Consider the following 20,630-nt stretch of genomic DNA (forward strand, 5'->3'; position numbering starts at 1 on the left):
GAACCACGATGGAAGATCTCCTCTGTCTGTCTCTGCATCTCTCTGCCTTTCAAAGAAAGTAAAAATTAAAAAGTAATTTTTAAAAATCTTGAGTGTAGTGCTAGTATTTTTGTCCTTTTTCTTTCTGTTTATTTTCTCTTGATCCTACACAGTATTGGTTGTATGACAGAGTTAGTAGGATTTCTGTCATCACTTTCAAAACTGAAAGCTTAATTAGTTGTCTTGTCCTTTGAACTTTTTTGTTTTGATTTTCAAGAAACACTCCACCTTAGAGTTATACCCATTTTCTAGCTCCTGTGGTGCTAGAAACAGAATCATTTCTGTAGAAAAAATTGAAATTCATACTTATCAAAGTAATTAAGGATTTTTTATTTAAAAGAACACTGCATTTCACTTTGAAGAATATAGATTTGCTTGCATTTTGGATTTGGAAAACAGAAATGATGAACAGTTTGTGAAGGATAAATTCTTAATATCGGTTTCTTTTCCTTTCTTTGTTCTTCCTATCTTTATCCCTAGAATGCAGTTTCCCTTTCAAAGATTATTTTATTTGTATTTTTTTAGTGGTGATTACTTCTGAAAACTGTATCTTCATTTTTGGCCTGATTTGTTTGAGTTTCAGCAGATGTTGGTATCAAATGCATCTTATTTTCTTTATTAATATCATATAGTACTGGTATAAATGCTGAATCTAGTATTCCTAATACAATTAAACTTCTGAAATGAACTTTTTGAAGAAAACAAAACTTGAATAACAAAGCAACAAAGTGGCTTAGTACTAGAGACAGGATTACTTTGAATTGGCAAAGCATTTTAAGCAACTGTGTCTGTCACATGGGATGACAGGAATTGAAACAAGTTACTCTGACAACCACCTCCTCCACAGAGCCATTATGCTGAGTTCATTTGCAGGTTTGTATTTAGCCTTCACTGACAAAATGATACTTAACCTCATACAGTCTTTGTGCTTTCTGAATGAGTGACTGTTTTCCTAATCGTGACCTTAAAAGTGTGCATGTTTTTAAAGTTATGAACCCATAGGTATATTTTTGAAGCATGTAGAAAATTCTACTGTGTAAATTATAATATTGGGGAAAGCTGAATTTTGTCTGTGGAATTTTTTTAATGGACATACCCTTTATGAGGTCAAATTTTATTTATTTTGTTTTGTTTTGTTTTGTTTTGTTTAGAAAGCCTTTATTTAATGAATACAGATTTTATAGGTACAACTTTAGGAATATAGCGGTTCTTCCCCCCATACCTGCCCTCCCATCCCATTCTTCATTAAGATTCATTTTTAATTATCTTTATATACAGAAGATCAACTCTATACTGAGTAAAGATTTCAACAGTTTGCACCCACCCAGACACACAAACAGTACATTTACTGTTTGAAGACAAGTTTTACAATTAATTCTTATAGTACAACTCATTAAGGACACAGGTCCTACATGGGGAGCAAGCACACAGTGACTCCTGTTGTTGATTTAACAATTGACACTCATATGTATGACATCAGTGATCACCTGAGGCTCTTTTCATGAGCTGCCAAGGCTTTGGAAGCCTCTTGAGTCCACAAATTCTGTCAGTATTTAGACAAGGCCATAATCAAAGTGGAAGTTCTCTCCTCCCTTCAGAGAAAGGCACCTCCTTCTTTGATGGCCCCTTCTTTCCACTGAGGTCTCACTCACAGAGATCCTTCATGTTACCTTTCATAATCAATAAGTAATGCCACTTACGTTTTCTGAGAAGCAATGGATTACATATTTGTTTTTAAAGTCCCAATATGGGGTTCTGGGATTGTGGCATAGCAGATAAAGCCACAGCCTGCAGTGGCACCTGTATGGCACCCGTTGGAGTCCTGGCTACTCCACTTCTATACAGCTCCCTGTTAATGGCCTGGGAGGAGCAGCAAAGGATGGCTGAGTACTTGGGTCCCTGCAGCCACATGGTGGACCTAGAAGAAGCTCCTTGCTCCTAGCTTCGGACCAGCCCAGCTCTGGGCATTGCAGTCATTTGGGTAGTGAACCATTGAGTGGAAAATCTCTCTCTACTCTCTACCTCTGTACCTCTGCATTTCAAATAAATAAATCTTTAGAAAATAAGAAAAGTCCCAATCTGTATTTATTATTTTATATTTTATAATTTTATACTGCTTTTCATTAAATATATTTTCCTATAAATTACATTTTCTCAGTTTCTCTGCAAACTGTTACAATAGCTGTTAAATTCATTTTTGTAGAAATGACTGTTCTTAATGGTGCCTTTTCTGCCTTAGTCCTCATCACTTACGTGGCATTGTTTTCTCCTCACTAGATTCTGGCATATACAGAAGGGCTGCATGGAAAATGGCTGTTCTCAGAGATACGATCAATTTTCTCTCGTCGTTATCTTTTGCAAAATACAGCCCTGGAGATCTTTATGGCAAACAGAGGTAATATGCTGCAGAAGTGCATTGTTAACCAGCTAACCCAGCTAACTTCCGTCTCTATAGGATTTTTGTTTTTGAGCATGCTGTGTTGTTGCTGTTTAGATAGTGTGATGTACTCTACCCTCTGCGACACTCGTCTCTGTTCTTTTACCACATGCACTTTGTGGTTCCCCCCCCGATCTTTTGTAGGCTCATTTGTAGTTCTGTTTTTTTTTTTCCTGGCCATATCACTAATTGTGCAACACTTTATAAGTATTGGGAACAAATGTCCACTTAATGAGTTGTAGAGTTTTGATGTCTTTGGCTTTGCTTTGATGCTTAAGCTGCTTCTGGAAGGTGGCTGCAATTTAGAGGCAGAAGAGGATAAGCAGATACATTTATTTGATCTTTTGTCTATTATTATTTATAAAGGGACCATCAGAAAATAGTACTGGGTTGTCTTGGTTGCTTTGCATTATATCATTCTTGAAAGTTTATCAAGGGGTTGGTGCTGTGGTGTAGTGGGCAAAGCTGCCGCCTGCAATGCTAGCATCCCATATGGGTGCTGGTTCTAGTCCTGGCTGCTCCACTTCCAATCCAGCTCTCTGCTATTATCTGGGAAAGCAGTAGAAGGTGGCCCAAGTCCTTGGGCTCCTGCACCTGCGTGTGAGACCAGGAGGAAGCTCCAGGCTCCTGGCTTCAGATCAGCTCAGCTCCTGCCGTTGTGGCCAATTGGGGAGTAAACCAGTGGATGGAAGACCCCCTCCCCCACCTCCTCTCGCTCTGCCTCTCCTTTTCTATCTGTGTAACTCTTTCAAATAAATAAATAAATCTTTTTTTAAAAAAGAGAAATTTTATCAAATTAAAAAGTCAGTTTTCGAGTTTAGAGTGGAACTTGTTGAAATTCATTACAACAAGGCAAGATGACAAGTTGAAGTTGAAGGGCATGTCATTGGGTATGAGTGGAGGCATGCAAGGGACATTGTGTAATACCTAGCAGTACATTGTATGTTTACCTGTGCGTTTGTAAGTTGATGGTTTCTTATTCTTCCTGTAGTTATTTTTTAACCTACACATGACAGCATATATATATGCACACTTTATTTATTTGAAAGTCAAGGATAGAGAGGGAGACAACACACACACATACAGAGAGAGAGAGAGAAAGAGAGAGAGAGAGAGAGAGAGAGACCTTCCATCCATTGGTTCATTCCCCATATGGCCACAACAGCCAGGGCTGGGCCAGTCCAAAGCCAGAATCGAGGAGCTCCCTCCAGGTCTCCCGTTGGGTAGCAGGGGCCCAAGCACCTGATCCATCCTTCGCTCCTCCTCTCAGTCTGTTAGCAGGGAGCTAGATCGGAAGTGGAGCGACTGGGACATGAACCAGTGCCCACGTGGAATGACAGTGTTGTAGGTGGTGGCTTTACCCACTGGCCCATAATGCTGGCCCCTACTTTTTTTTTTCTTTTATGAAAATACACATCTTTTGGGAATACAAAATTTCTTTAGGGAAGGATGCTTTTCTCCTCCCCAGCTCATGCCTCTTTTTCCTAATGCAGACATTGTTCTTCGGAGGAAAAAATCAAGAGAATGTTTAGCACTTTAGTTCGGGCTGCACTCTTCTTACTCCAGAGGGGTTGCAGCCTTACATACGTATTACTTGCTCATCCGCACTCATTTTCCCTGCCTGGGATTTCTGATGCACACTTGCTCCCTTGGTGTGTGTTTCTGTTGCCTTTTCCTCATGTCCTCAGTCATCTGCCACAACCTCTGATGGTTTTTTTTCCTTCAGATTCCCCCCTGTATTCAATGTAATAGTGGATTTATAAAGAAGGCTTATGTAAATGAGTAAATATTTTATAGGTGCCTAGGGAATTATCTGTTGCTTACTTATCTGCAATATATTGGTAATGCCATTGTTTAAAGGCTTCAGCAACATTGGTGACTATTAACTAGAGAGAGAGGAGCTTCCTCTGGATGAGCACTTGTGCTTCTGATGTTGATATTATCATATAATTAAATTCTCAAGACTTATCAAGTTAATGCCTTCTAATTCTTTTCTCATAATTTTATAGCTTTATTTTTGTGTTTTTCAAAATGAATAAAGATTTATAAATAACTGTCCTAAATTAACATTGAAATGCTTAATTTTTTTTTTTTTGCTTCTTTTTAAAAGATTTTATTTATTTATTGAGAGTTAGAGTTATGGAGTGAGGGAGAGAAAGACAGAGATAGAGAGAAAGATCTTCCATGAGCTAATTCACTCCCCAGATGGCCGCAACGGCTGGAACCAGGAGCCAGGAACTTTTTCTGTCTCTCCCACATGGGTGCAGGGGCCCAAGCACCTGGGCCGTCTTCAACTGCTTTCCCAGGCCATAGCAGAGAGCTGGATCAGAAGTGGAGCAGCTGGGACTTAGTTGAACAGGCACCCATATGGGATTCCAGCGCCATAAGCGGAGGCTTAGCCTACTATGCCACAGTGCCAGCCCCTATTAATATTCTCATGCATGTATAATTATTGAAATGAAAATGGTTAGAAAGCATTTAAATTTGACTACTAACCGTGGAGAGAGAATTTTTCCTCGGGAAATGCATTGCCCTGAATCACATGGAAATTTGAAGTGTAAACCTTGTGCAGTGTAAAGATACTATTTTCATTCTCTTCTTTGTTGGAAATAATTATAACTGATGATTTTGCAGCTATATCTGTAGTTTTTTTGGTGCTACATTAACTACATAAACTTAAACTTTTAAGTTGTTTTTTTCTAAAAATTTATAAACATATTTGACTTGCCAAACTTCCGTTTTGTAGATTCAAAGTTATAGCAAGATAATCTCAACTTCATGTCACTTTAATACAACAGTAGTTATTAGAAATTCAGAGAGTATCTAGAGAAGGAACTATTTATGATAAAGGAGTTTATAAGTGAAATGAACATTACCTCTGGCATATTAATACTAAAAGTTGGCATACACTGTAATAAAAGGAATAGAATTTTGTTTAATAGATTTCTGAACTAAGAGTACATATTTTGTTAGTCTAGAAATTCAGTTTTCTTAAAGGAAATCAGATTGTGTTCTAATTTTTAAATATTATCTATCATAGTTGCTGTAATGTTCAACTTCCCAGACCCTGCAACAGTAAAGAAAGTGGTTAACTATCTACCACGTGTCGGAATTGGAACCAGTTTTGGATTGCCTCAAACAAGGTACTGTTTTATATGAGAAAATCATGAAAACATGAAACTAATCTGTATTAATATTCTTATAAAAGCCTATTAATATTTTATTAATGCTAATATGCATTAATACTCCTGTTTATTTTGAAATGCATGACCTGTTTTATACTTCATGGTAAGTTATAATGATTAATGTACTAAGTTTTATTTTGAGTCAACTGAATTGCAGTGTCTACAGGAGAGTCTCCAGCACAGAGTATGTGCTCAACAAGTAACCATTACATAAAATGGTCTCAAAGCTTTCCCAGCACTAAGATAAAGACATTTCATAAGATACATGTTTTATCTCTTTGAGGGAAAATTTAACTTTTTACATTTTAAAGTTATTATCTTTAAAGCATTATAATATATCACAATGTATATTTTTACTCATGTCCAAATAATTCATATATGCTTTTGAGTTTTGCCATTAAAAATGTAGTGTGATGTTACTGTGTTCTCAACACAGTGGCCAAAATGAGAAAGAGAGAGACAATAGCAAGGGTTAGGTTAGATGTGGAACAACCAGAATTCTCATATACTTCTGGGGACGTGGGTGTAAATTGGTGCAGCCACTTGGGAAAACTCTTTGGAAATACTGGGTAAAATTGAACATACATATACCCTATTATTCAACAATTTTATTTCTAGGAAAAGGTCCAACAGAAATATATACATACATTAACCACAATCTTATATAAAAATGCTCATTATTCATGGATTGCATCTACCTAGAAGTGACCTAAAAGTCGACCAACAAAATGATGAATAAGTAAATTGTGTGTGGTATAATCATAGCATGGAATATGCAGCATTAAAAATGAATGAGTTATTGCTGCATGCAGCCACATGGATGAATGATTCCAGAAAGCCAGGACAAATGATTCTGCTTACATAACATTCAAAACCACTTAAAACTAATCTCTGGTGCTAGTTGTCCAGGAACCCAATTATTTTTTACGATTGGTAATTTTTATTTTAGTTTTTTAATTTTAATTTTATTTGAATGGCACAGAGAGAGGGGGACAGAAACAGAGAGGTATCTTCAATGTGCTTGTTCATTTCCCAGATACTTTTTTTTTTTTTTAAGATTTATTCATTTATCTGAAAGGCAGAGTAAAACAGAGGCGGAGAGTTAGAGGTCTTCCATCTGCTGGTTCACTCCCCACATGGCCACAACAGCTGGAGCTGAGCTGATCTGAAGCCAGGAGCCAGGAGCTTCTTCTAGGGCTCCCATGTGGGTACAGGGGCCCAAGGACTTTGGCCATCTTGTACTGCTTTCCCAGGCCATAACAGAGAGCTGGATCAGAGTAGAGCAGCCAGGACTCAAATCGGCACCCATATGAGATACTGGCACTGCAGGTGGCGGCTTTACCCACTATACTACAGCACTGTCCCCATTTCCCAGATATTTGTAATGGGGAGGCCAGGGTAGGCCAAGGCAAAGCTGGTAGCCTGGAACTCACTTTGTGCCTCCCACATGGATATTTGGGTCCCATGGACTTGGGTCATTATTTGTGATCTCCAGGGTGTGTGTTAATGGGAAGCTGGCATTGAGAGAAGAGCTAGAACTTAGCCCAAGCACTCTTGTGGAATATCGATATCCCAAGCAGTGTCTAACTGCCACACCGTGTGCCTGCCTTATATGAGTGGTAATTTTTGAGTGGGGACATAAGAAGACTTTTGAAACATTGCTGAAGGTCTATTTCCTGAGTGTGATGATGGTTACTCACGTATATTTTATGAAAATTCATTAAGTTTAATCACTTATGATTTATATGCTTTTATGTTGTAGTTTAAAAGTTATCCTTAATCCCACTGTTACTATTAAATTGAAAACATTTTTATTCCTAAACGTTTTTAATGGTGTAATTGGGATCACTCATAACCAGAGTTTTGGATTGTATTTTCCATTTAATAGGACTTGAGTATAAGGGTTTAAAAATTTTTAAAAAACAAATTAAGCTCAAAGTTAATACAAAGAAAGAAGTAATAAAAATCTGGACAGAAATACATGAAGTAGAGACTAGAAAAAAGTATACAAGATCAGTGAAACTAATAGTCATTTTTTGGCAAAGGTAAATAAAAATCAACAAATATTTAGCTAGAACAGAAAAGAGAGAAGACTCAAATAAAATCAGAACTGAAAGAGGGGATATTACAGCAGATACCACAGAAATAGAAAGGATCATATGAGACTATGATGAAGAATTTTACAAGGATACTTCAAAATTTTATGGAAAATGGAATTAGAAAGTAAGTTTATTTTAGTGTGAAAAATTTTGAAATCCATATGTAAACCTTTCATAATATGCATTTTTTATAAACTTTTTAAGTAACCTTGTACATTGGAAAATGATTACCACAGTGAAGTTTGTCAGCATGTCTGTCACCTCACATCAATAACATTTTTTTGTGGTAAGAACACATACAATTTATTCTCTTAGCAGATATTAAGTATATAATAGATATTATGATTATGAGCTATAGTCTCATGCTGCCTTTAGGCCAATGGCTCCTCATTTCCCTATCCCCACGCTCCTGGCAACCAAGAAACTCTATTTCCTCTCATAATAGGTATTGAGTGAATGAACATCAATACAACTTAGTTAACTAATTTAAGGAATGGAAAGAGTGAGGACACTAGAATTTTCCTACTGATAGAAACATATTAGAAGTGGAAATTTATATTTTACTTTTAGCATAGCTGATTTTGCCTTGAATTGAGATAGTTTTAGCGTGTTTATTTCAAATTATTCATGTATAAGTAGCAGTGAACATTTTGGTGGGAGCTATCCAGCCTGAGCTGGAAGACTTCCCAGGATGAGTCACTCACAATCCCCTTTGCAGTAGGCCTCAGTCCCTCACATCAGTCTCTGTGTCTGTCAGCAAGACCTGGCAGCTGGCTTCCTGCAGAGCAAGTGATCCAAGAGACAATGGGGCAGAAGCTCTCTGTTTCTTTGTCTTTTAAATAAGTAGAGGAAACAAAAAAACTGTCCATAAAGAAAAACCCAGGACTAGATGGCTTTATTAGTGAATGCTATCAATATTTAAAGAATAGAAGATTTCAGTCTTTCACAAACTCATCAAGAATATAGAGAGGAGGAAAGAACACTTCCTAACTCATTCTGTGAGGCCAGTATCATTCCAATACCAATGCTGAACAAACACAAGAAAACAAACAAGAAAAAACTATAGGCCAATTTTCCTCCTGAACAGATACAACAATCCTTTATAGAATTTAGCAAACCAAATAAAGCATTTTATAAAAGGGATTATATAGTGGCCATATAAATTTCACCAGGGTACTATGGATTGGTTAAAATCTGAAAAATCAATTTATGTTGTAGACCAGTTTAATAGAATAAAGGACAAAAACCACACAGTTATCTCCACGGACTAAAAAGCATTTGGTGCACATTCATGATTAAAACTCTCAACTGACTGGAATAGAAAGGAGTTTCCATAAACCGATAAAATAGTCTGCCAGGAGCAGGTGTTTGACCAGCAGTTAAGCCATGGCTTAAAATACTCATGGCCCTCCTCAAAGTGCCTGTGTTCAATTCCCAGCTCTGGCTCTTGTTTCTGGTTTGCTGCTAATACAGACCTAGAGAGGCAGCAAATGAGGTCTGTAGTAGTTAAGTCCTGTCACTCACATGAGAGACCTAGATTGAGTTCCCTGTTCCCAACTTTGGCTTAGCCCTGTTCCAGCCATTGCAACAGATGGGAGTGTTCTCTCCCCTCTTCTCCTCCCTGCCCCCTGCATTAAAAAATATCTACCCAAAATTCCCATAGCATACATCATACTTAATGTTGAAAGGCTGAAATGTTTTCCTCCTGTGTTCAGGAAGACAAAAATATCCTCTGTTCTCACCATTTTTAGTCAGCATGTTATCAGAAATTTCAGCATGTGCATCAAGGAAGAATGTGCAGAAGTAAGGGAAGGAAAAATTAAAGCAAACCAGATTGGAAAGTAAGAAAAAGAAATCTTCATTCAGAGATCACAAAAGAAGTATAAGATTTGTAAAATGAAAATATAAACCATTTCTTTCTTTTTTGTTTTTTGACAGGTAGAGTTATAGACAGTGAGAGAGAGAGACAGAGAAAAAGGTCTTCCTTCCGTTGGTTCACTCACCAAATGGCCACCACAACCGGTGCTGCACCAATTGAAGCCAGGAGCCAGGTGCTTCTTCCTGGTCTCCCATGCAGGTGCAGGGCCTAAGCACTTGGGCCTTCCTCCACTGCCCTCCCAGACCACAGCAGAGAGCTGGACTGGAAGAGGAGCAACCAGGACTAGAACCCAGCGACCATATGGGATGAGAAGAACAGAATTAGAGGACTTGCATTACCCAATTTAAAAACCTACCATAAAATTGCACTAATTAAGAGAGTTTGAGATTTATACAAGGATAAGCAGTAAATCAGTTGAACAGAACTGGAAATACAAAAATATTCTCAGTTGTTTTTCTACAAAGATGCTAGCACAATTCAATTAGAACAGAATAATCTTTAAAAATGGTACTGATACATTTAAAAATGGATTTACATTTAAAAATGGATGTTCACATATAGGAAAGCTTGGATGCTGAAAACATGCTGTATATAAGAACTCAATACATGTCATTTACATATATATAAGAGCTAAAACTATAAGATATCTAAAAAAAAATAGGAGAAAAGCTTTATGATGCTAGGATGGGCAGGGAGACCCAAAGGCCAAGTCCAAGGCCAGAATGCCTGAGAATGGGGTTGGGGGAGGGGAAGAGTTGATGGCCAGAACCAGGAGCTCCACTGTCTAAAGGTAGGAGAGGATGGATATTGTAGGTGAATGAAAGGAGGAAATTCACCCTTCCTTCTTTTAGTTCTGTTCAGTCCTCAAAAGACTGAAAGGTGCCCATAGTGGGGACAGCAATCTGTTTCACTCAGGCAACTGATTCAAATGCTAATCTCTCTGGAAACATGCTCACAGCCTGTCCAAACATAATGAGGTACCAGCGATCTCTGGGTATCCCTTAACACAGTTAAGTTGAAACATCAAAATTAACCATCACAACCTTTTATCTAGAATGTAAAAAAAGATTTGAATAGTCAGTTCACCAAAGAATATAAAAAAATTAGTAATCACAGGAAAAGATGCTCAACAATGGGCACTAAAACTAGAGAAGATACCATTTCATACCAACTAGAATGGCTATAATGAAAATATATAAAATAGTAAGTTTTGGCAAACATTGTGGTAATTTCTTCATACATTGCTGGCTAGACTGTCCAGCGGTTTAGATATTTTGGAAAACAATTTGGCAGCTTCTCAAAAAGTTTAACTTAACACACAACACAGAAACTCTATACTTAGGCATCCACTCAAAAGAAATGAAAATGTATGTTTGCACAAAAGTATGTATGTGAATGTTCATAGTAGAATTATTCATAATAACTAAAAACTGGGAACAGTTTAAATGTCCATCATTAGATAAGCAAAATATGATTTATTCAATATTCATATGAAGAATTACTATTCACCACTAAGAAGACATGAACCAACAATCCATGCTATGTTGATGGAACTCAACACTGTTGTGGTTAGTGAAAGAAGCCTTGCACAGAAGGCAACCTAATGAGTAATTTTATTTATCTAATGTGTTCTGAAAAGGCAGGTTTATCCAAACAGAAAATAGATTGATAGTTAATTGGAGCTGGAGGTAGGACTGGAGATTAATAGTAAGTAGATACAAGGCAAGTTGTGTGGTGATGAAGATGTTCTAAAGTTGATTGTGGTGATAACTGCACAATCTAGAAAATTTTTTAAGAAAAATCATTGAATTATACACTTAGAATGGATACATTTTATGGCGTGTAAATTGTACCTCAATGAATCTTTTAACAATATAGTCATTGTTTCCATGTGTTAAAAATAATTGTGACCACATAGTTCTCTGAGACTATATAGTTTGAATGTCAGAATTCATTCTGCCACCTATTTCCTACTGTTCAATATTGATCATTTGTGTTCATTAGTATTTATATTCCCTTAAGAGAACTTAGAAAACGTAGTCTTCTGTTAAGCTGTATTTTAGAAACTCAGTAGTTTATGTCACCCCATAAGTAGATACCTAAATAATTTAGGATTCTCTTTTACCTTGCAGTAACAATATGCAAATATAATCTTAAAATTTACTTGGTACAAATGTGTCTTTAATATATGACTATTAAAATTGATAAAGACATGAATAGAATTTTATATGTATTTCACAATTACTGTAATTCCTTTTTTATGTCAGTAAATCAGTGAATTATTAATCATACCACTATTAATCAACCTTGTTGGAACCTGGATATTATAATGACATTGTAATGACAGCTTACCTGAATGAATGAATATTTATAATAGACCTGTGGCTGGTCCAAATCATTTGTTAACTGTTAAATGTAGATTGAAATGTCTCCAGTATTCATTAGTCTAACATGAATAGGAATTTTTAAAATTATAGATTTCATTATGAATGAATAAGCACAGATAATTCATGATTTATTATTGTGATATAATTAATCTTTAAATTTACTGTATGTTGGATTCTTTTTCTTGTAGGCGTATTTCATTAGCTAGTCCACGTCAACTTTTCAAAGCTTCTAATATGACCCAGCGGTGGCAACACAGAGAGATTTCAAATTTCGAATACTTGATGTTTCTCAACACAATAGCAGGTAATCTCACTTCACACACTGACTTATTTCAAACAGTAAATGATTAATTGTGATATATTATTTTGAGTACTAGTACAAGTGGCTTACTTTTATTGTTAGTATTACTACTAGCTTACCTTATCAAAATATTTGATAATAGAATTTTCATTTTATATGTGAACACTTGACTACTTGAAAGAAATTTAAAATAAGCATAAAAAGTCTTTCCCAAAGATAAAAGGAAAATGTAAGTTATTTGATATAGTAAGATTGGTCTCATTTTGAAATAGTAGGAATAAAAATCCTAAGAACCTACTAATAACTTAGAAATGTGTTATATGGTGAAATAATGAAATACAACATAGAAAAATAAAATTTTGAGTAAAATAACTTAAAGAAATACTATAATTCATATATTAGGTATCTTCAAAAAGCTCATGTATATACATATCATGAAAAGAACTATGCATGTATTTCAAAAATTTTTACACTCAAACTTACCTTTTAATTCCATTTTCCACAAACTTTCTTATGTACCTTGTATGCAGATGTAAAGATCAAATGACCCTGCACAAATTCTGTAATATTGTGATTAATCGAAAATTACCTATTGAAATAATTTATCTCAAAAGAAAATAAAGAGGAGAAATTTTTCATTACTTTTCATTTGTGACAGCTGAAGAAAATGGGGATTTGTATTTTTGAGACATTTCAGATTCATTTCAACAACTAACATGGCTTACATTTGAGGTACAAACCTCAAGGTAGTTAAGTATGTCCATGTTGTTTACATGATTATAGAGCAGAAAGATATAGGTTGAGAGTGTTGTGGGTTTAAAGGCAGGGAGAAGGAAAAAATATTGTCAGCCAGTTGGTAGGAATAAGGAAAAAATAAGGAAAGATTTCAACAGCTGGATATTTCTTTAACTAGCAGAAAAGATGGTTGGGAATTAGAAGTCATTCCATGTAAAGTGAAAGCATAAGCAAACATTCAAAACTGGGAAAAACAAAAGTATACCTAGAGAACAAATAGTATAGTTTGTGTATGTATGTGTCTGTGTATACATAAAGTATGTATTTATAAAGATATAATGAGAAAATGATATATAAGTATATATTCACAAACATATATTGAGGAAAAATATCATGTGTGGGGACATACTGTGAAAGATTTTATGCCAATTTGAGGGGTTAGCAGTCCACTCATTGGGAAACTTTTGAAAGTTTTTGAGCACATCAGTGCTATTATAACTTTATAAAAAATTAACTTAGAAGCAGTACATAAGACAAATTGGAGTGGAGAAGACAAGCAGAGAACAAAATCAGGAAGCTGTTACATATAAGAAGTAATAAACCCGCATTAGAGAGATGGCAGTGGGAATTTAAAGGAAGGCCTCAATTACAAAAATTCACAGGGCACCAACCATTCACTCTGCAGCTGACTGAATGTAGCCAGGAATGAACAGAAAGTATCAGAGAATTCTTCCAGGGTTCTGGCTCCAATCACTGCAAGAAAGGTGGTGCCATTAACTGAAAAAGAAGTTAGAACACTGTGTCTAAGGAACGTGGATCTTTGTGCTGCCAAGACCTCCAGGTTACAGCATCAGTAATTAGTTTTGGGAGCACTGGCCAAACAGCATTCAGAACTTAGAGTTAAGACACTGGACTTCATCTGCATAGAAAGGAAGTCACAAAAAGGATGGGAGCACCAAGGCAAATAATACAGAAAGCAATGAAGTAAAATTGAGGGAATCTCTCGTGTGTGGGAAGACAGAAGAAGGAAGAGAGAAATCGGTAAAGAGAAAAGAATGAGTGTTCCTAGAGTTTACATAGTCATTATTATTCCTCCTCCTCCATAGTCATTATTTCTCCTTCTCTTCCTCCTCTTCGTCCCCCCTCCTCCCCCTCTCTCTCCTCCTGCTTTTCCCTCTCCTCCCCTTTTTCCTCCTCCCTCTCTTCCTCCTCCTTTTCCTCTTCTCTTTCTCCTCTCCTTGTCCTCCTTCTCCTTCTTTTCCTTCTCTTTCTTCTTTTTTTTAAGATTTATTTATTTATCTGAAAGGCAGAGTTAGGGAGAAGCAGAGGCAGAGAGAGAGAGAAGTCGTCCATCTGCTGCTTCTCTCCCAACATGGCCACAACAGCTGGGCCTGGGCCAGACTGAAACCAGGAGCCAGGAGCTTCATCTGGGTCTCCCACGGGGGTGCAGGAACCCAAGCACTTGGGCCATCTTCCAAGCTTTCCCAGGCCATTATCAGGAAACTTGATTGGAAGTGGAGCAGCTGGGACACCACGCAGCACTCACATGGGATGTGAGTGGCTTTACCCACTCCTCCACAGCACCAGCCCCCATAGTCATTTCTTGAGAGGCAAGGGCAAAGAGCACATAAGGTATTTTTCAGCTATGTCAAATGTCATAGAGAGGTTAGGGAGAAAGAGGAGGGATTTTCTGGGACCTACTGGTTACTTCATAGGGGTTCATTTTCAACACAAGCCTAGAAGGTTGAGGATAAAGAATTGAATGGTTTGAGGTGACATAGAAACTTCAGAAGTAGATTACAGTTTTCTTAAATGTGATATTAAAGAGAGAATGGGTTAGGACAGTGGGAAGAAGCCATGAAAGAGAGAGAAAGATGAAGAGAAACAATTCCAGTTATGTGAGAGATAAGTTCAAGAGCTCCACTGATGGGTTGGCATTGTGGTGCAGCAAGCTAAGATGCTGTCTGCAATGCTTCCATCCCGTCTCAGAGTAGTGGTATGAGTCCTGGCTGCTCCACTTCTAATCCAGCTACCTGCTAATGGATCTGAGAAAAGCAGTGGAAGATGACCCAAGTCCTTGGGACACTGCTACCCACATGGGAGACCTGAATGGAGCTCTGGGCTCCTGGCTTTGGAGTGCACAGCTTTAGCTGTTGGCAACTATTTGGAGAGTGAGTCAGTGGATAGAAGATCTCTCTCTCTCTCTCCCCTCTCTACCCCCTCCCACTCCCTCCCTTTCTCTCCTTTAAAAAACAAACAAACAAACAAAACCCAAAACTCCGTTCTCTTAAAGAAAAAATACCCTGCTAGGGAAATGGAGAAGAGACATGGAGTGTTATGAAGACTGAAGTTGAGGGCCTCACAATTAAAGGCTTAAATTTGGGGAAGCTGTGGCACAGTGGGTAAGACAGCACCTGCGATGCCTGCATCCCTATTGGAGTGCCTAGGGTTCTGTTCCTGATTGTACTTCTGACTCCAGCTTCCTACTAATGTACACCCTAGAAGGCAGCAGTATTTGGGTCCATGCCACCCACCTGGTATACATGGGCTGAGTTCCTGGCTCCTGCTTTCATCCTGGTCCAGCCCCAGCTATTGTGGGCATTTGTAGAGTGAACCAGTGAGTGGAAGATCTCTGTCCGTCTATCTCTCTGTCACTCTGCCTTTCAAGTAGATAATAAATAAGTAAATCTTTTTAAAAATAAAGCAAAACAAAAATTTAAAAATGACTTGGTTTACCTTATTGTCTGCACAACCCATACGTTTTTATGATGTTATGACATATTTCTCAAATGATAGTTAATAGGCATTCAGTAGCTATATTTTGAGTTTAACTTAGTTAAAAATCTAATCTCACTGCGTTGGTATATACTCTGTTTTCAAGGTACAATAAACTTTTTATTGTTTCAGATTATTTAAGCAGATGGGACATAATAAAGATTTTACTGTTTACTTCTTTTTTTTTTAACTTTTATTTAATGAATATAAATTTCCAAAGTACGATTTATGGATTACAATGGCTTCCCCCACATACCGTCCCTCCCACCCACTTCTAAATCAGAAGGAAAAGGAGGTAGATGGAAAAGAGAGGAATCAAAAAAGCTCTTGCCTTTTCCTGCTAAGTTTAGTTGTTTTTTTCTGGGAGAATTTAAAATTATTGACAGAAATATAAAATGATATAATTAACTCTGGATTAAAATTGTCCTATTATTCATGTTTTCTAAGATTGTTTCCAGGTCAAAGAAGAATTCTGTTACCTTGATAGGCCTCAAGCCCAGTGAATAGAGTAAATGGAAAGTTAGAGGGAAAAAAAGATCATTAAAAAGCTTGGATACCAAGAATATCTATAGAAAACTACTTGAACATTCATTTGTGTATTGATAACAACCTCAGAGTATGTTTGAGAGAGAGAAATGTAGGTGATTGAATGCATAATAAGAAAGGAATTCAAACAATACTAATATGCTTGTCTCCTTTATATTCTAGTCATCAAAGTCTATTCTCTTTAAATGTAACTAAAAATAGGTTATAGACTTAAATAATGAAGCTGGGATTTAAACACCAGCATTTTGACTCCAGAAACAGTGATGTCATCCACTCTGTTGCCTCCCTAAAGTGCCACCCAGAAAACTGCAGTGCAGACGTGGATGGATACCTCATCATTTACTTGGATTGTGTTTTTAGAAATCACTTGTTAATTTGTTTATCATTTCATTTTAATTCCAAATTAAATCACTGTGTTTCCCCATACTAGGACGGAGTTACAATGACTTGAATCAGTATCCAGTGTTTCCCTGGGTCATCACTAACTATGAATCAGAAGAACTGGATCTGACCTTGCCAAGCAACTTCAGAGATTTGTCCAAGGTAATGTCTGAGGAATCATCTGAAATGTAGTTATATTGCATGTAAAGAGAAATTTGAGTTATTTTAGTTCTTTTCATATAACTTTAAAAATCTTTTAAATATAATTATAGCTTTAATATACTTATCTTTTAAATTTGCAATATTCTCAAATTGAAAATTTTAGTGTGCATGAAAACTTGATTACAATTAAACACATTATTGCACTTATTTTTCCATGTGTATTCAAAGAGATATCAGCCCCAATGTCAACTTCTTCTAGGGGTATGTTAGACTTTGATGAAACATATGAAGGAAATCATGGGCAGTACTCTTTTTTTAAAATTTTATTTAACAGATACAAATTTCTTGCATTGCATAAGTACAAATTTAAGAACGTGATTCTTCTCACCCTGTGGGCAGTACTCTTATATAAAGAAAAGGGGCTGTACAGTGCACCAGGTCTCCTAACCAAGCTCTTACCTTTTGCCTTCTCTGATCCATTCCTTACTGCAACAAAATGGATCCTCTTTAAATTTCATTTTGAATTATATAACTTCAGCTTAAGTCTTTCTTGGCTTATTGAATGCAGAATAAATCTTTCTCAATTCAGAACTTTGCTTCTCTGCCTTGAAGATTTCATCTCTATTTGGGGAGTAGCTGTCCCATCATTTAGGTCACATCCTCAGGGTGACCACTGGTGACTGCCTTCCTTCCCTGATGTAGTGCTCTGTTTCTTTCATAGCACCTTCCATACTTCGCATTTTATGTATTCCTCTGTCTACTCGTTTTGGTTCTTCTTGTGTCCCTTATTAACCTCCATAATGATAGGATTGTCCATCATTTCCTCCCTGTCTGACACCATACCTGCCACTGAATAAATATGGCCAAGTTCTCAGAACACCAGATTTTTTTACCTTTAGCACTGACTTCCTTCAGGAATATACCCAGGGAGGGCCAGTGTTGTGGCTCAGTAGGTTAATCCTCCACCTGCGGCGCCAGCATCCCATATGGGCACCAGTTCTACTCCTGGCTGCTCCTCTTCCAATCAGCTCTCTGCTAATAGCCAGGAACAGCAGTGAAAGATAGCCCAGAAAGAAGTGCTTGGACCTCTGCACCCCTCTGGGAAGCCCAGAGGAGACTCCTGGCTTCTGGTTTTGGATCAGCTCAGCTCTGGCCAATGTAGTTATTTGGGTACTGAGCCAATAGATGGAAGACCTTTCTCTTTGTCTCTCCCTCTCACTGTATGTAATTCTGCCTCTCAAATAAATAAAGAAAATCTTTTTTTATTTAAAGATTTTTATTTTTGTATTTGAAAGGCATAGTTGTTACAGAGAGGCAGAGAGAGAGAGACAGAGGGAGAGAGAGAGGTCTTCTATCTGCTGGTTCACTCCCCAGCTGGCTACAACAGCTGGAGCTGCACTGATCTGAAGCCAGGAGCCAGGAGCTTCTTCCAGGTCTCCCACGGGGGTGCAAGGGCCCAAACACTTGGACCATCTTCTACTATTTCCCCAGGCCATAGCAGAGAGCTGGATCAGAAGTGGAGCAGCCGGGACTTGAACTGGCACTCATATGGGATGCTGGCACTGCAGGTGGCAGCTTTACCTGCCATGCCACAGCACCAGCACCAGCACCATAAATAAAATCTTTAAAAAGAAAAAAAGAATATACCCAGTCTTCTCCCTTAACTCTTCTAAATCCATCTTGGTCCATAGTGACATATCTGCTAAAGTTATAGCAGATATATTATAGCAGAAGTATAAGGGTCAGGTATGGTATTGTGGCACAGCGGGTTAAGCAGCTGTTTGCAACACTGGCATCCCACATTAGAGCACTGGTTCAAGTCCCAGCTGCTCTGCTTTCAACACAGCTTCCTGCTAACGTGCCTGGGGAGGCAACAGATGACGGCCCACTTATTTGGGCCCCTGCCATTCACAAGGGAGACCCAGTTGGAGTTTCGGGCTTCTGGCTTCAGCTTGACCCAGCCCTAGTCTTTGCAGCCATTTGAGGAGTGATTTAGTTGATGGTAGAACAATCTCTCTCTCTCTCTCTCATTGTCTCTTCTTTTTCTCTCCCTTACATTTTTCTGATATTGGAGACAGCATGCTCCCTTATCACCCATTCCAGGGTATGCTCTTTTTTGCACTGGTGTGGTTAACATTGGGAATGTTTAGAGTGACTCCTGTTTGTCCTCAAGATATGATTTTCTTCAACATAGTCCAAACCCAGCAGTCAGTGATATCAACATTTTTCTCATGTCAAACAGTATTGTTTAGGATTTGGCCATTGCCTGTTTTATAACCACCTCTTCTTTCTCTGTCCACGTCTTTGCTACCATCTTCTGTTCCTGTAGTGTCTCATGTTCACCTCTTGTGACTTTACTGTCGTTTTTCCCTTTATCTGGAAATTGGAACTCCCGTGATACTCTCTATTTACTTCTGTTAAAATATATTTCATAATTTATTAAAATTTTAATTTTTTTCTTTTCTTTCTTCCCTGTTAAGTGAAACCATTCATATAACTATTGTACTTGTTTCAAATCTCATAATATTTCATGGAAATCTATAGAATTCTGTAGTTAAATAAATAAGGACTGAATTAGTTTGACTCATGTAATGAGCCATGGAGCAGGTCAGTAATAAAAACTGGACAACTCGTGAATTCTCATGCTGTCATATTCTACTCTGTCTCCATTGTTTAAGTTCTATGTGCATAAAGGTAAAAAATAATATTTTGTGAATTTATTAGAATGTAAAATTTTTTTCAAACAATGAGTGACATTTAAATAAACATCTTGAGGTAGGCATTTTGCCTAGTAATGAAATGTCAGTTGGGATGCCAGTGCTCCCTAACAGCAGAGTGCTCTGAATATTGTCTGTGCTCATGCATACTAACTTCTTGCTAATGTGTAACCTGGGAGGCAGCAGTGGGGTGCATGTAGGTTAGTCCCTGCCAGCCACATGGGAAACCTGATTGAGTTCCTAGTTCCTGACCTTGGCCTAGCTCAGTCCTGGCTGTCATGGGGCCTTTAGGGAATGGACCAATTAATGAGAGATTTCTGTTTGTCTCTCTGTATCTGTCTTTTTCTCAAATATAAATACACAGATACATACATATATACATATCCTTTCTTGGATTATAGAAGAATTGCCTCCACTTTTATCACTGAATATTTTTAAGTATGTAGCTCATCAAGATAGTGTGTGCTTCAAATGATTCTTTTGGAAATGTCCTTAGGATGCAATGCATAGTAAGATGGACTGTGGGCTGGGCCCATATTTCTGTCCTGATTGGAACAGCAGCTAATGGTGACAAGTGGGAGACTTGAGTGCTCTGAGGCCTTATTTCTGTCTTCTCCCATGGTTGTTCCTGAAAAGAAACTCCCTTTTCCTTGCTTCCTCCTTTCACCACCACTCTTTTGTCAACTGCCTGCATTCCCTGATCCTTTTCTATATTCTAAACTCTACTAGAAATCTTATGTGATTAGAAGAAAGCCTCCATTATCATTTCATTAGATCAGAAAAATGTTGTTGTAGATTGTTTGACAGCTAAGCAGAATTCTTTATTAAAATTAATTTTTACTTGTATTTTACAAATGTTTCTTGGGAACTTAACAAATACTTTTGTTGGGTGGGTACAATATTATTTTAATGAATGTCTTTATAACATCTCTTTTGGATATGATAAATGAAGCTATTTTATGTCCTCAAGTATGATCAATAATAATT

At 37.3% G+C, this 20,630-nt stretch overlaps 1 protein-coding gene across 6 annotated transcripts in view; it reads left to right on the forward strand.

Moving 5' to 3' along the window:
• LRBA (LPS responsive beige-like anchor protein) overlaps positions 1–20,630 on the forward strand; it is a 747,733-nt gene that overhangs the window by 528,096 nt on the left and 199,007 nt on the right. For all 6 annotated transcript variants that reach the window (XM_051819347.2, XM_051819345.2, XM_051819348.2 and 3 more), the window contains exons 41-44: positions 2,317–2,434; positions 5,517–5,619; positions 12,215–12,330; positions 16,814–16,926. In XM_051819347.2, coding sequence (XP_051675307.2) covers positions 2,317–2,434; positions 5,517–5,619; positions 12,215–12,330; positions 16,814–16,926 — 450 coding nt within the window. The remainder of the gene's footprint in view (positions 1–2,316; positions 2,435–5,516; positions 5,620–12,214; positions 12,331–16,813; positions 16,927–20,630) is intronic.

This window comes from Oryctolagus cuniculus, chromosome 8, assembly GCF_964237555.1.
Source record: "Oryctolagus cuniculus chromosome 8, mOryCun1.1, whole genome shotgun sequence".
Taxonomy (NCBI): domain Eukaryota; kingdom Metazoa; phylum Chordata; class Mammalia; order Lagomorpha; family Leporidae; genus Oryctolagus; species Oryctolagus cuniculus.